The sequence below is a fragment of the Mobula birostris genome, chromosome 26 (assembly GCF_030028105.1).
Source record: "Mobula birostris isolate sMobBir1 chromosome 26, sMobBir1.hap1, whole genome shotgun sequence".
In the NCBI taxonomy this organism is placed as follows: domain Eukaryota; kingdom Metazoa; phylum Chordata; class Chondrichthyes; order Myliobatiformes; family Myliobatidae; genus Mobula; species Mobula birostris.
Window position 1 is genome coordinate 28,465,426 of NC_092395.1, and position 16,530 is coordinate 28,481,955.

General features: G+C 42.5%; 1 protein-coding gene across 1 annotated transcript in view; it reads right to left on the minus strand.

The window, feature by feature from the left end:
• The window catches only part of LOC140188010 (hippocampus abundant transcript 1 protein-like), a 79,119-nt gene that overhangs the window by 18,628 nt on the left and 43,961 nt on the right, over positions 1-16,530 (minus strand). The window contains exons 4-9 of the mRNA XM_072243887.1: positions 16,348-16,475; positions 8,989-9,103; positions 5,928-6,146; positions 4,218-4,331; positions 1,458-1,529; positions 1,143-1,255 (exon numbers count right to left, since the gene is read on the minus strand). Coding sequence (XP_072099988.1) covers positions 1,143-1,255; positions 1,458-1,529; positions 4,218-4,331; positions 5,928-6,146; positions 8,989-9,103; positions 16,348-16,475 — 761 coding nt within the window. The remainder of the gene's footprint in view (positions 1-1,142; positions 1,256-1,457; positions 1,530-4,217; positions 4,332-5,927; positions 6,147-8,988; positions 9,104-16,347; positions 16,476-16,530) is intronic.

Genomic DNA, 16,530 nt, shown 5'->3' on the forward strand with positions numbered 1-16,530 from the left:
CTGCTGATCTCATTGCCAGCCAATGATAGAACACAGATGAGCTTATTGAATGCTGTTAGTGACTTGCCATGCAAATTAAAGTGAAGAAACCACAATTGATTAGCAAGATACTACAAGTTTAGAAGTATTATAAACCACTTCGTCTGGTAGCAGTTGCCTTTAGCTTGTTTTTGCTCTTCTGGGTTTAGCATTGCTCTTCAAGATGATCTTGCTATCTTATACAACAATCAACATATTCAGTGCTACTATTAAGAGCTTTTAAAACACTTATCATGCCATCATTTGATCTCTTAATTCCCCTATTGCACCCCTACCTTGACTCAAAGTGCAGAAACCTGTGCCTATGCTTGTATTATTTCCGACAAGCTTACTTTTCACCTTCTGGAAACTCATGATTCTGGGAATAACTCCATCTTAAATTGCACCAAATCCCTGCTGATCATCACAGTGCTTGCTGATCGGCTCTGCACACAGAAGCAATGCTTCAGTGTAAATTTCTCATCCCTTACATATCCCCGTGACCTACTTTGAGCTCTGCAACATTCTTAAATCATGGCCAGCTCACTTCTTTAACCATGATCAAGTTTAATTGATCCATTGGAAGATGGAGAATTCCTTCAGCCACTGGTGCCGCAAGATCAGAAAACCCTTCCCTAAGCGTCTATCATTGAGGTGGTCCTTAAAGCCTAGTTCTTAAGCCAACCTTTGTGGCCGAATATTGATTGAATGCACTCTGGAAACATTTAGGTACTTTAAATCTTTTTTTTTGGTAAAACAAGGAAATTACAAATGAAATAATCATACATTACTCTTCCATGAATAAACACCTGCATCTGATATTACTCCAGTAAATACAACACTTCAGGTTATCTAGTTTATCAAGACTATCAGCCATTGATGAGCCATCCCATTGCTGCTCTTTCCTGAGTTACTATCTCCTCTACAGCATCTCTTTTACTGGATCCAAGAATTTTCTACTAAAATACTGTATATTATATACAGTACATCTTACATGCCTATTTTCTATGAAGATTGCAGAAACAAAACTGATCACATTTTAAAAAAAAACAGTGCAGCTCACACAAACTACTTTGTAATAAAGAGTATATTGATCAATACCTCAGATGACACAGAAAACTTACCAGGGCTGGGACCCAAAGCCATACCATGCCAGCTGGAGAATTTGGAAGCCAAGGCCCAGGAGAATAGTGTTCTTATGCCCTATTGACCTCATAAGGACACCTAGCACCACAGTCTGCAAATAAAATACAAGAAAAATGAACATTTGTGCAATAAAAATACAAACATCAGAATGATGGGAAAACAAATCAACTTCAGTATAATTTCATTTCCTTCAGCGTTATCTCATTCAATAATGGACTTAAACATTAAATTAAATGGATCACAGTAAACATAATGCATTTAAAATACAACTTTCACAAGCAGCAAATACTTACTTGAGCTAAAATGGAAAGGATTCCCACAACTGCAATAAAAGCAGCTACAGTTTCTGAGGAAAATCCAATTACCTGGAGAACAGAAAAGCACAATAAATAGAACAAGAAACATAGCTTCCATGTACTTACAGCATAAAAAATGACCATCAGACTGATGTTTGTATTCTGCACAAATCCCTTGCCACCATTCCAGATCCAGAAGAGAAAAGAGACTAGATTGTTTAAGTGTATATCTATATCTCCTTAGTGTGTGGACACGTGGCCAAGTGGTTAAAGCATTGGACTAGTGACCTGAAGGTCGTGAGTTCGAGCCCCAGCCAAGGGAACGTGTTGTGTCCTTCAGCAAGGCACTTAATCACACACTGCTCTGCGACGACACTGGTGCCAAGCTGTATGGGTCCTAATGCCCTTCCCTTGGACAACATTGGTGTCATGGAGAGAGGAGACTTGCAGCATGGGCAACTGCTGGTCTTCCATACAACCTTGCCCAGGCCTGCGCCCTGGAGAGTGACTTCCCAGGCGCAAATCCATGGTCTTGCAAGACTAAAGGATGCCTTTACTTTACATCTCCTTAAGTGCCTATTCACTGCCCAGATCACCCAGTCCATATGACTACAAGTTCTACATTTTAACCAATCTCCTGCAAACAAGACTCCTTCAGTAAAAATTAAACGAAGTGCTGAAGAGATAAACAAAGGCTGAAGCAGTGGATATTTTGAAGCCCAACAATGCACATGACACTTACCACTTACCATCTTGTTTTTAAATAGCTCCAACGTGGGGTCCATGGACCCCTCGGTTAATGGCAGGGGTCCATGGCACAAAAAGGTTGGGAACCCCTGATCTAGACATTGTTTTCTCCTCTGTTCCCAGTAGTCCTGTCTTATACTAAAAGATCAGCCTTCCTCCAATTTAGAGTCCTCTCTCAAGGGCAACCTTAACTTTTCCCTTTAAGCTTACTATTGTTTCCAATGGGTTCTTCAACAGACAATTCTATCACTAGTGTATGCATGTTCCCTAACATAAGGTCTACCACTGCCCAATGCCTACTTCTTTTAAAACAATATTGATGCATTTCTTAATACAAGATGGACTCTTGACCTTAGTCTACCTAATCATGGCCTTGCACATTGTTTGCACTTGTTCTGTAACACTACAGTCCTCATTCTGTTATTGCATCTCTCTTGATGTATCAATGTCACAAAATAATCTGTATTGATTGGTGCAAAACAAAGTTTTATCACATCAGTAAATGTGACAATAATAAACAAATTTAAAAATTCCACCCTTTCCAAGCCCCATGCATTAAAGCCACTAAACTCACTACTGGGAAAGTTATCCTATTATTAAAACTCTTTTGCCCTTCTGAAATTTACTTGCATATCAGCTCCAATTCCATCTGACTACTGGGAAGCCTTAAAGTGCTCATCCCTTCCTTATTCCCAAGTTTTACCATATTGTGACACTGACACATCTTTTCTGGTATGTCCCATTAGTACTACTGTAATGCTTTATTTCTTTTTAAGTCACTAAAACCCTTCGTGTAAAAGGGAACTTCTGGAAGACTTTCATAATTTCAGTAGATATCAAATCATTTCATAAAATACATTTTCCAAAGACAGCTGCTAAAATGCCAGTCAGCAAATGTCTAAAAGCCTTGGTGGGATCTTTGATCAATCTGTTTTTGCTGAGGCTGGAAAGCCAGGTGGAATTAGGAAAGCAGGTTGCTATTCTCCATCAGGGACATTAGCCAAACAGATGAAGTCTCATCAAAAAGGTGCTAATCCATCATTCCATCAGTAATCAAAATTGAAAATTCAGCCTATATTTGAAGCTCAAAGTTAGATCTTTATCCTCAAAGCTTTCAACTCAGATGATGCTAATAGCCTCTGTACTAAGCCATGCAATTAAAAAGACCATCAGCAGCTACACTGACTGGAAACTGCTTGCACACCAGTGATAAAAGCAGTGTCCAATACAAATTGAAACTGATAGATGATTTTGCAAAACAATTATCTAGTATTGATTACAGCCCATTTTGGAAACATTACTTCAAATTCATTGCACCCAGTTCACTCATTTGTGTTCTGAAGATCAACCAATTGAAACACTAACTCTGCTTCTATGGTTAATGGTGATTACTTCCAGTATTTTCTATTTTTATCTCTACATTCCTGTTAATGCATTTTGAAAAAGGTGGTTTTACCATTTCTAGCAATGACTCACAAGTTAGCAAATTGGCAGCAAATCATATCAAAAGTGTTATCAATGTTTTTAAATACATGGCTACACAGTTAATTCCAACAGACCTCTAACATTGACAGCATTCCAGTTGGTTACTAGAATAATATCAATATCCGATAAATTAAATTGTGACCAAAACCTATTTCATGTGTCTGGATGAAACACCGTGCATTAAAACAAAAGGTTCATGTGTCATACTGTCCTACAAACCAAGGAAGCAATCTCATTTCTCTGTTACTGAGTGGGCGTATCAATTTCAACCATCATCTGTGAAAACATCATCTGTGAAAAAGATGGTGATTGCATATCAAGTCTGCCGTATTACCTTCAGAGGGGAAAACAGATGGGAAACAGCAAGAACAGAAGCTGGTTTGTATAGCATTATCCTGGCAAATGGGACATCTATGCTACAGAATTAGTGAGATGAAGGGGGGAGTGAAAAAATAAAATGTATAATTAGTGCACAAATCCACAGTTACAAATCTTAGAGCTTTAAACTTTATTGGACTACTTTACCTGTCTGAGATAAAGAAAGAAGCTGGAATACTGGCCTGCTTCAGGCAGGTACGATAGAAATACTGTAATACAGATCAGCAGGACAGTTGAATCCTGACCCACTTTCTTCAGAGACTAGAACAAAATGAGAAGAAATACAACTCAGTGAAAGTGACAAACTGAGCCAAAGGACCCCGTCCTACTCCACATGAATTTCAAAATTACTGGGGGTAGGATTACAAATATCAACAGCACTCAGAATAAATCAGCACATTGTACACTTCTTTCCTGTTTCCAATCTTCACTCCCGAAGACATGTACTTGTCAAAAATCACTTAAACAAGACTCAGCTGAGTTCAAGTGCTTGAATATCACTCACTTAAGAACAACATAGCACTTTCCCTTCTTGGTGTCAAGAGAACACACAAGCACTCAATAGCAAATGAATTAATTGATTTTTTTTGCGTTGGTAATGAAGATGAGAACATCTGAAAGCATTTTAAAGAGGTAACAAATTGGACACATCCTCAGATTCAGTTGCTGAAGATGGCAGACAAAAAAGGAAAGGTAAGAACAAGAGAAAATCTGCAGATGCTGGAAATCCGAGCAACACACACACACACACACAATGCTGGAGGAACTCAGCAGGCCAGGCAGCATCTATGGAAAAAAGTACAGTCAACGTTTCGGGCCGAGACCCTTCAGCAGGACTGGAGAAAAAAAGCTGAGGAGTAGATTTAAAATGTTGGGGAGGGGGGTAGAGAAACATCAGGTGATAGGTGAAACCTGGAGGGGAGAGGGATGAAGTAAAGAGCTGGGAAGTTGATTGGTGCTAGAGATAGAAGGCCAGGGAAGAAAGACAAAGGGGGGAGGAGAACCAGAGGGAGGCAATGGACGGGCAAAGAGATAAGGTGAGAGAGGGAAAGGGATGGGAAATGGATAGGGGTGGGTCGGTGGGGGCCATTACCGGAAGTTTGAAAAATTGACGTTCATGCCATCAGGTTGAAGGCTACCCAAACAGAATACAAGCTGTTGCTCCTCCATCCTAAGTGTGACTTCATAACGAGAGTGAAAGAGACCATGGATGGACATATCAGAATGGAAATGGGGAGCGGAATTAAAAGAGGTGGCCGCTTGTTATGGCGGATGGAGGAAAGATGCTCAGTGAAGTGGTCTCCCAATCTATGTTGAGTGTCACCAATATACAGAAGGCCACACTGGAAGCACCGAACACAGGAAATGACCCCAATACACTCACAGATGAAGTGTCGCCTCTCCTGGAAGGACTGTTTAGGGCCCTGAATGGTAGTGAGAGAGGAGGTGTAGAAGCAGGTGTAGCACTATTCCACCTACAAGGTCTTTGAAAAGATCAAGGGTGTGTGAGGTGTCACAGATGTCACCAATTTCCCCGGGATCAATACAGTATGATTATGACTATGACTATGAAGGCACTGAACTAGGGGGGAATAAAGTCGAGGTATGATGATATGAGTTCAATGGCGCAGGAACAAGCTGAAACAATGGGTCTATCTAGACAAGCAGGTTTGTGGATCTTGGGTAGGAGGTAGAAACAGAAGGTGCGAGATGTGGGAATTATGAAGTTGGTGGTGGTGGTTGGGAGATCCCCAGAGTCAATAAGGTTAGTGATGGTGTGGGAGACAACAGCAGAGTGTTCCTTAGTGGGGTCCTGTTTGAGGGGCAAGTAAGAGGTGAAAGAATTCAGATACTTACTGCAAAAGGATCTGCTTGCTCCCATGAAATTGGCGCACCCCAAGAAGCAGGTCTCATCTTCTCTGGTAAAGATTCTGGCACGGCCACAAGAATAAAACAGATGTCCAGCAAGGCAATGGCAGTGGCAAGAACTACCACTAAGTTATCTCCATATGCCCTGGACAAATATGCTCCAATAGCTGGGCTGGTCACAAGACTAGCTGCAAATGTTGCAGATACCTGCAATAGGGAGAACAAAAGGTTTGAGTCTACTTTACATATTTAAAAAAAATCACAGGAGAAAGATATTCATTGCCTCATCTCTGGTCTACTATTCAGTAATCACAACACTTTAAAAACACCGATTATGTATGTCTTAAATTTTTTTTCCACAAAATGATCCTTCATTTCAGGGGTGAACTTTAATGCTAAAGGTGCAAAAACCTTAATCTCTGCCTTAACTAGCCAACCTATGTTTTGAAGGCTTACTCCTAGCTCTAGACAACTCATTAAAGGAGACATCATCCCTGCATTTATCTTAACAAGCCCCATCATAATTTTCCTCACTGAACTTATCTTTCATCTTTCCAACCTCTAGAGAGATACACCAAGTGTGATGGATATTCATTGTCCAGGGCCCAGATCCTTTTTGCCAATCTCAGCTCTCTAACTCAGTAGCTAACACTACCAGGGGTTGAGTTGTTTTGGAATAATTTAAACTCCCAACCAATATTCCTTGGCCATCTTGTTGTAAACAAGAACCAGTGTCCAGTTGTTAATGTAAATTGCGAATTATTATTCTGAAGTTAAAGGATAGTTTTGCAAATAATCAGTACTGTCTATAGAGCACAGACTGCTGGCCCATAGCTGCTGGCTGCTCAAGAGTTGAAACCCATGTTAACTGGGCATGCATCACATCAGGCAACACTAGTAAGATATTTAGTTCAAGGAAGTATCAGACTGGTCTGCCAGCTATCACTTAGCACATCAAATAGCTGAACTATCAATAGTTGGGAAATTTGTGTATTCAGAAAGTCAAGCCACGCAGCATTAATTTTGCTATCTCTATCACAGGAACTTTTAGACCATTGATGTGAATTTCCCAGCTAAGGTATTTGAAAAACAGATATCATATGTGAAGTCACCAAGCAGCAAAACCAGTATAAATGTTACATGGCAGTGGGGCTTGTTGGGAATGACAAGAATAATGGTGGAGTGACTAGAATCCATTCCTTCACCTTCGATTTCTGTGATGGACGACTCATTCATCTGCAACTCTTGGGTATGTCTTTAAGCTTACAAGAATCTTACCTGTGTTTTAGAAATAGTTTGTAATTTTGAAACCATATACAAGATAGAAATCCTGAGTTTTAAGAGCATTTTAAGAATTTTATCTAAATTTAAACATGTATCATTAAAAATAAATGAACTGTGTTCGTAAATTAACTATTTTGTTAGCTGGGGGCATCTCTTCTGTAGTAGGGAGGGGTGGGTGGCAGTGGGGGGGGGGGAGAGGGGGTTTGACCCAGTACTCAAAGAGTGGGCATTGGCATCCAAACTCGCCGTGGAGGATAAACGGGGAAGAGATCTAGCTTTTGTAGATTAGTTGGCTAACCTCTCTTTATGAGGGTATGCACAACTATCTAAAATTGGATAGGGCTTAAGTACTTCACTTGTGTTCTGGACTTGGCAGACAGCAAACCCATTACCATCACATCAGCTACTCAATATACTCTCCTCTGACACCAGCCTCCACCCCAGAAGATCAATCCAATGAATCTTTGTTACACTCCTATAGAAGGTACATCTTTCTTTAGGTAGGAAAACCTATAAAGAATATTGCAGAGTAAGTGCAGTAGGGCCTTATATGCTGGCGGTCTTTACAGTACTCAAATCTTCTTTCAATAAATAGGCTTTAATAACTACTATATGCATAATAACATATTCAGACATTCCGGTCTTTTTCAATTGCTCATTTAAAACACTCCACCTTCTTATTTCTCTTCTAAGCATGTCCTCATTTTTCTACCTTGTATTCTACCTGTTATGACCTTGCCCATTACAGAGTCTCACTGCACTTTTGTTAATCCTAACAGTTAAACAATTTTATAAGCAAATTTTACACTAGATGCTCTGATCTCACTAAATAACATTTACTCCTCATTAATAATCAAAACTGAAGACTTCAAATGCTAGAATAAAAAGGAAAATTTTGAAATCACTGACTAAAAATAAGAGGAAAGCTGAATTAGATCATCTTGTTGACGGATGACCATTTCTACAAATATGTACAGTTCTGACAAAGGATAACTTAACCACTCCAAATTACACTTAATAAATAATACTTCCAATTGTATAATAGTGAATTATATTGATGTTGTTTCCATCAGTCTGCAAAATTACTCCATAAAACAGCGAGAAGGCTTGCTGATTAATGGAAGATTGCCATCTAGGGCATTGGGAAGAACTTGCTACTCTCCAAGTAACGCCATGCCAGAGAATTAGGGCGGGGATGGAACTAAGTTTTAATGTCTTGAGTATGGCACATGCAAGAACCCTATGAAAACTTGGTCAACATAACATTCTATGTTGTGGGCAGTTAGCTAGTTTTGACAGTATCAATGGAGATATAAACTACATTGCAGAGGCCAGTAGCCAGATCATTTGTCTTATCATTGACGAAAGATCAAGGGAAAGGCCAGGAGAAACCTTTTTACTTAGTTGTCAGGATCTGAAAAGTTGTGTTAACATCTCAAAAAATTTTAACGGGTTACGTAAGCAAGAGAAAGAGATTACGAAAAGGAATTAAATAGCCCCTTTACACAAAGACAAGACAAAGACATAAGGGGCTGAATGAGCTACTGTGCTACAAGCTTCAGGATTCTATGAATATAAAACTTTCAAACTCAGGAGAGCAGAGGCAGAAGTATACTTTTAAAATGTCATGTGTTATCCATTGCCAAAGTAGTGTTCAATTTTCAATAATAATGCTTACTTAAGGATTGTTCATGTTAAGAACCTAGAAAAGGCCATAGAGGAGAATAAGAAATATTAATTTTAAACAATGGCTTTTTTGACTTACAAGTCCATAAGCAGTGCTCCTCTCGTGCTCCTGAGTTATATCTGCTACATAAGCAAATATCACTGAAAACGTGACAGCAAATACTCCAGACATGGAAATCACTGCAAAGTACCACCTGCAGAGAATAGTACAAATAAGAACACACAATTCATTGAATACTGAATTCCTAATGGAAATACATGCTACTTAAATAATGTACTGTACTTAGATCAGTAGTACATTGTATGCTTACAATTAAAAATACCATTGGAACTGTGCTAGTTTGTTCTATACCAAAAAGACAGATGTAGTTAAGGCGTTCAACTGTGCCCCACTGACATAGGTAGAGATTGTGATCCCCTTTACCCAAGTTAATTTGACAACTGCAGTCAAAAGCTTCAATTAGTTGCAAGAAAGTTTGTGAACCCTTTGCAATGACCTGTTTTTTTGCAATTATTACTCATAAATTGTGATCTGATCTTCATCTAAGATCCAATAATAGAAAAACAAAGCCTGCCCAAATTAATAACACCAAATTGTACTACTTCTTATCAATACTGAATACACCATTTAAACAATCAGTCTAGATTCAAAAAAGTACGTGAACCTCTGGGGTAATGCCTTCTACAAAAGCTACCTGAAGTCAGGTGCTCCAATCAATGAGATGAGATTGAAGGTGTCAGTTATAGAGGTGCCATGTCCTATACAAACTGTTACGTACCCCGTAACTGGGTTGCCAAACCAGCAGAAATGGATCACTCAGTTGGAGTCTGGATTATTAGAACTAAGAAAGTTTTATTAAAGAAAGCAACACAGTAATCGAAAGGATAATAAATGCAACAGTTCAGCAATGATAAACACACGTGCACAGAATTAAGATAACAGCATCAATCAAGCTCTATCGTTGTCTAGGGGTAAATGACCAAATTTCAAAGTGACACAAAAGTTCAGTCTAATTTAGTTCAGTTCGCAGTAATCGTTGCCATGGCGATGGACAACGTGGGGAGAGAGAGATAGATAGAACGGGAACGACTGAACATTCAGACACGGCTTCCACTCACAGACCGGCGATATGGCTCACAAGCAGCTTTTTGGGCAGGTCCTTGGTGATGTCACCTGAGGTCACCGACTGTGACCCCTCCTCCAGATGCTGTCGATCCTCTGCAGTGAACCCGGCACCCAAGCAAGGGCAGACACACACCGGGTTCCCGCTGATCGTACCTTTCCACCCTGTGCGTTGTCCGGTACTTCCCACCAACTCGTGAGAGGCGCACCACTTCCAGGGTCTCGTTACCTCGGGTGTCATGTGTCTCCTGCCTTAGCGAACCTGTCCCTTTTTATCCCCCTGCTGGGGTATCGCCTGTCCATCACTTCATACAGTTCAGGGTTCAAAGGGGGAGCCACTCCAGACAGCTCTCTCGCCCATCCCTTCGTTACACATCTCCAGATCACCTGTCCATCACTTCAAATAGTTCAGGGTTCAAAGGGGGAGCCGCTCCAGACAGCTCTCTCACCCGTCCCTTCATTACACATCTCCAGACGCTGCTCCATCGTTCCTTATCTCTCCTTCCCCTGAGGACAGGTGGCAGACCAACTGCTGATGTCACTGATGCTAACCCAGGCCAGCAAACATCTTAATTTTATGTGTATTCTCGTCACACTTCCCCCCTTTAAGGATTTTTACCAGGGGGTAAAAATTACAAACATGAATACATTACTTGATACACACACAAATATACATCTTTATCAGCTATTTGGCTAATACAGAGAATTTGAAGTTGTCAGCACCTTGACAGACAGTCATCACATTTTCTGTTCCTTTTACATGTGTTATTAATAATCCCTTAGACCAGGCTCCAACTCAGCAAACTTCATAGTGGCCAAAAACACTGATGAATTTCGATCAATGTAACCTCTCATTTGGTTTTGTCCCGGACCACAATAACAAGGGTCGTCCCATTCCGACTTAGTTTCCTCTCGCAAGGGCTTAATAGGAGGGGGAGGGGTAGTGACCGCAGAGTTATTGCAAAACTTCCTACAGTACCCCACCATCTCCAAGAGCCTTCTGAGGGCCCTCTTGTCTGTCGGGGTTGGGAGGTCAGCGATAGCCTGCACTGTAGCTTGCATCGCTACCAGCTGCCCCTGTGTCACCACAATTCCCAGGTAAGTGACCCTCGTGTGGCCGAATTCATTTTTTTTCAAGGTTCACTATCAAGCTGGCTTCAGACAGCCGTATTAAATTGCCAATACACACCTCTGTGTTCATCAGCCCTTTAGTCACTGAATTACTCATTATATATGGATGTTGTTTGCTAGGCTGCCCTATTGTAACAGACATCACCCAACGTCCCAGTTCTTTGCATCGCCTCGGGACAATCAAGCACACGGGTGCGAGTCGTTTAATTACTTCTGCTAAAGATTCACTTTGTTCGGGGATTAAGGGAGAGATCTTATCAGTAGACCTGGCCAAAACAATAGCCTTCTCCCATCTGATCGATCCCATACTAATCATTTCAAAATGGTTTTTTCCTCTTATCGGGGGCCCCTAGCTTCATTGATTTCCACGCTAACACCGACTAGGTTTGTTAGCATATCAAAAGCCTGTGACCGTCTCAGTTCACGTCGGTCATGATCAATAACATCCTTTCCCCTGGGCAGCCGGTAAACCTCTTTCATGATTCCACCAACTGTTTCCTCCAGCACCACAAAATGTCCACCGGGGGGTACCTCGTGGGCCATGTTATCATCCCCATAACTCTTTTGCACCACCCCCCACTCCTCATCGGCGGGCACGGTACTTGGTCTCCCTTTCTTCCTTAGCACTTCCTCCCCCGCACAATAGCCTACTAGTTCCCTTGTTAAAACTGTGTCAGAGAGAGCTGTCTCCGCCAAAACCATCAGCCCCTCATCTCGCTCCTGCGTCGGCACAAATTCTTTCCTGGCTACTGCTACGTCTGTCTCAGCTCCCTCACTGCCTCTTGTCTCACTACACTCTTTCTTTCCATTTTCTACCCTCTTCTCGTACAAGATTGGCAGAAACGTCTCAGCTAAATTTACTACCGCAGCCCCATGATGAACCTGTGAGTCCATGGGTGGGGCCTCACTGCTGGCAGGCTGACCTGTCAATCTCATGACTGGGAACACGATTCCCCCGGCGATGTCATTACCGAGCAAGACTTCCACGCCTTTCATCGGTAATTCGGACCTCACCCCGATCGTGACTCGTCCAGAGACCAGGTTGCTTTGTAAGTGTATCTGGTGCAAAGGGACTGACTCTGTCCCTTCCCCAACACCTTTGACCTCTGCCTCCCCAGTCTGGGTCTCTGAGCTAAACTTTAATACACTCTTCAGTATTAGTGACTGACACGCTCCCGTCTCTCTCCAGATCCGCACTGGAACTGGTTTTAACCCCTCCTTAACTGACACCAATCCAGTCGAGATAAACCTCTCGCGCCCTTCCTGAACTTTTTCAGACCTGTCCTTCCCTAGCGGTTCGCTTAACAGCTCGATACAGCCATTCAAAATCGCTGTTTTTCCTTTTCCCGTCTCCTTCTTTGGGGCAAAGCACCTGGACGCAAAGTGTCCGGCGTTCCCACAATTATAACAGACGACCCCAGGAGACTTCCTACCAGACTGCTCCCGGTCTACCTTATCCTTTTCACTAGTCCCCGGCTTACTTTCTGACTTTTCTGGCGGACTCTCCCCGCTGTCCTGACTACCCTTCTGGTAGCCTTTACTCCGGGCAAACTTCATTTTATGCGTCAACGCATACTCATCCGCTAATTTAGCAGTTGCGGCTAACGTGGCTGCCTCTTTCTCATCGAGGTAGGGTCTCATACCCTCAGGGACACAACCTTTAAACTGCTCAATCAGGATCAGCTGTAGCAGTCTGTCATAATCCCCCTCTACCCCCTTTGAGGCGCACCAACGCTCACAATATGTCTGCATCTCACGGGCAAACTCCAAATACGTGCGGTCCCACTGCTTCCTCGCATTCCGGAACCTCTGCCGGTATGCCTCCGGGACCAACTCATAAATCCTGAGGATGGCCTCTTTTACCACCTCATACCTCTGGGCATCTTCCGCGGACAAAGCGGAGTAAGCTTCTTGGGCTTTCCCTTTCAGTACACTCTGAAGTAAGACAACCCACTTATCCCTCAGCCAGTCCTGACTTATAGCCACTTTTTCGAAGTGGAGAAAGTACCGATCCACGTTGGTATCGTCAAATGGGGGAACCAGCCTAACCTCCTGGGTTGCCCGGAACCCTCCACCTTGGTTCGGCACGAGCCCGTGCTCGGCCCTTATCTTTAACTTCTCCAGCTCAAATTCCCTTTCCCTCTGTTTCTCCTCTCTCTCCATCTGTCTGTCCCTCTCTTTCTCTTCTCTCTCCAACTGTCTGTCCCTCTCTTTCTCTTCTCTCTCCAACTGTCTTTCTCTCTCTCCTTCTCTTCTCACTCCAACTGTCTTTCTCTCTCTCCTTCTCTTCTCACTCCAACTGTCGTACCCGGAACTCGTGCTCGAGTCTCAGTTTTTCAAGCGGCACCTGTACCGCGTCTCCAGCAGGTTTTTCAATGGACACCACTCCCAGCTCGCCTTGGGGAAACACACCTTTAGATACATAGTGCTCTACAATAGCTCTGTGTATCTCCTCTCTCCTCATTGTCGACTTCACCTTAGCAAGATTCAGCCATTTGGCCACAGCTACCAATTCCGATTTCCTGGCATCCTCTAATGCCTCCAAGGTCGGTGCCTTTATAAATTCCTCAGCCTCCATTTCTGCTGTTTGTCTTTTCTTTCTTTCGGGAATTTTAACCCAACCAATTTACTCCGTCCCAAATTTAGCGTTCAAAATCCCGGACGAGAACCCCACTTATGTTACGTACCCCGTAACTGGGTTGCCAAACCAGCAGAAATGGATCACTCAGTTGGAGTCTGGATTACTAGAACTAAGAAAGTTTTATTAAAGAAACAAGCAACACAGTAATCGAAAGGATAATAAATGCAACAGTTCAGCAATGATAAACACACATGTGCACAGAATTAAGATAACAGCATCAATCAAGCTCTATCGTTGTCTAGGGGTAAATGACCAAATTTCAAAGTGACACAAAGGTTCAGTCCAATTTAGTTCAGTTCGCAGTAATCGTTGCCATGGCGATGGACAACGTGGGGAGAGAGAGAGATAGAACGGGAACGACTGATCATTCCGACACGGCTTCCACTCACAGACCGGCGATATGGCTCACAAGCAGCTTTTTGGGCAGGTCCTTGGTGATGTCACCTGAGGTCACCGACTGTGACCCCTCCTCCAGATGCAGTCGATCCTCTGCAGTGAACCCGGCACCCAAGCAAGGGCGGACACACACCGGGTTCCCGCTGATCGTACCTTTCCACCTTGTGCGTTGTCCGGTACTTCCCACCGACTCGTGAGAGGCGCACCGCTTCCAGGGTCTCGTTACCTCGGGTGTCGTGTGTCTCCTGCCTTAGCGAACTTGTCCCTTTTTATCCCCCTGCTGGGGTATCGCCTGTCCATCACTTCAAACAGTTCAGGGTTCAAAGGGGGAGCCGCTCCAGACAGCTCTCTCACCCGTCCCTTCATTACACATCTCCAGACGCTGCTCCATCGTTCCTTATCTCTCCTTCCCCTGAGGACAGGTGGCAGACCAACTGCTGATGTCACTGATGCTAACCCAGGTCAGCAAACATCTTAATTTTATGTGTATTCTCGTCACAAAACAAAGAGACATGCAGAGTCAGGTTACTGACAGAGTCTGCTCTTCTCAAGAAAGATCTGTTTATGTACACCATGCCTCCATCAAAACAACTTTCAGAGGACCTTAGAAAAACTAGAGATGCATGCAGCTGGAAGAGGCTACCACAGCATTTCTAAAGACCTGTGTGTTCATCAGTCCACAGTAAGAGAAACAGTCTATAAGTGGGGAAATTCAGTATTGTTGCTACTCTCCCTAAGCGTGGGTATCCAGCAAAGATCACACCAAGAGCACAACCTGCAATGCTGATGGAAATGAAAAAGGATCCAAGGGTAATAGCGAAAGTCCTGCAGAAATCGCACTGTTCATGTATCCCCTATAAGAAAAACACTGAACAAGAATGGCGTTCATGGAAGGACGCCATGAAGGAAACCACTGGTCTCCCAAAAAAAACATTGCTGCACGTCTCAAGTTTGCAAAAGACCACCTGGATGTTCCATAACACTTCTGGGATGATGTTCTTGGATAGGTGAGACCAAAGTTGAACTTACTGGCATAAATGCAAAAAAAGTTGTTGCAGGAAAAGGGCCACTGTACACCAACATCAAAATCTCAACCCACCCAGGGTTTGGGGCTGCTTTGCTGCCTCAGGGCCTGGATAGCTTGCAATTGCTGAAGGAACAATGAGTTCAAAATTGTATCACAGTGTTTTACAGGAGAATGTTAGGGTAGCGTTCTGAAGCTTAATAGAAGTTGGATGATGCAACAAGGCAATGATCCAAAATACAAGACTAATTTAACATGGTTTAAAAAGAAAATTCATGTTTTGGAATGACCAAGTCAGGGTCTAGACCTGAACCCAATTGAGATGCTGTGTCATGACCTCAAAAGGGCTGTTCATTCAAGGTAATTCACAAATACTGATGAAATGAAACAGATTTATAAGGAGGAATTGTCAAAAATTCCTCCTCGCCATTGTGTTACTCTAATCAGAAGCTTATAGGAAACATTTGGTGGAGGCTATTGCGGCTAAAGGAGGTTCTACCAGCTATTAAATACCAGGGTTCACATACCTTTTCCCAGCCTGGACTGTGAATGATTAAACAATGTGTTCAATTAAGACAGGAAAAGTACAATAGTTTGTGTTTTATTAGTTTAGGCAGACTGCATTTGTCTATTATTGTGATTGAGTTGAAGATCAGACTATATTTTATGAGTAATTAATACAGAAAAGCAGGTAATTGCAAAGGGTTTACAAACTTTTTCTTGCAACTGTATGTTAACTGGAAAGTTCTCTCTTTCACAGAAAATGGATCCATCACAGACCACAGCACTGAATTTAAAGAAAAATATACCAAGGAAACATTGTATATGTTGTCAGGTGAATGGTGAATCAGAAAAACACTGGCCTTGTGGGTTAAGGTGGGATTCAGAACTCACTCTGAAGAACTCTACCTCACCATTCTGTGATGTAGCTGTCCAAATGACGCATCTTACTGTACGTTTTGATTTACATGTGCTAAATAAATGAATCTGAATCTCAAGTGCAGGACAAATCCACAGTGTCTGAATCTCCACATAACTTATCACCGCTCAGAAACCTGATGAAGTGCCCTTCATGGACACTACAACAAATAGTGATTTGATGCAGCAGCTTGCAGACACTCACCAGGGGCTTATTCGCATGAGAGGAATCGGAGCACAGGTGAAGAACACAGTTAAAAGAAGAAAGGATTTCCTGCCCCAAACATCCGACAAAGCTCCAATGAGAGGCGCACTGAGAAATGATAATATTCCCTGCAGATCAAAACAAGGTATTAGAAACCAAAACACATTGGTACAATCACGCAAT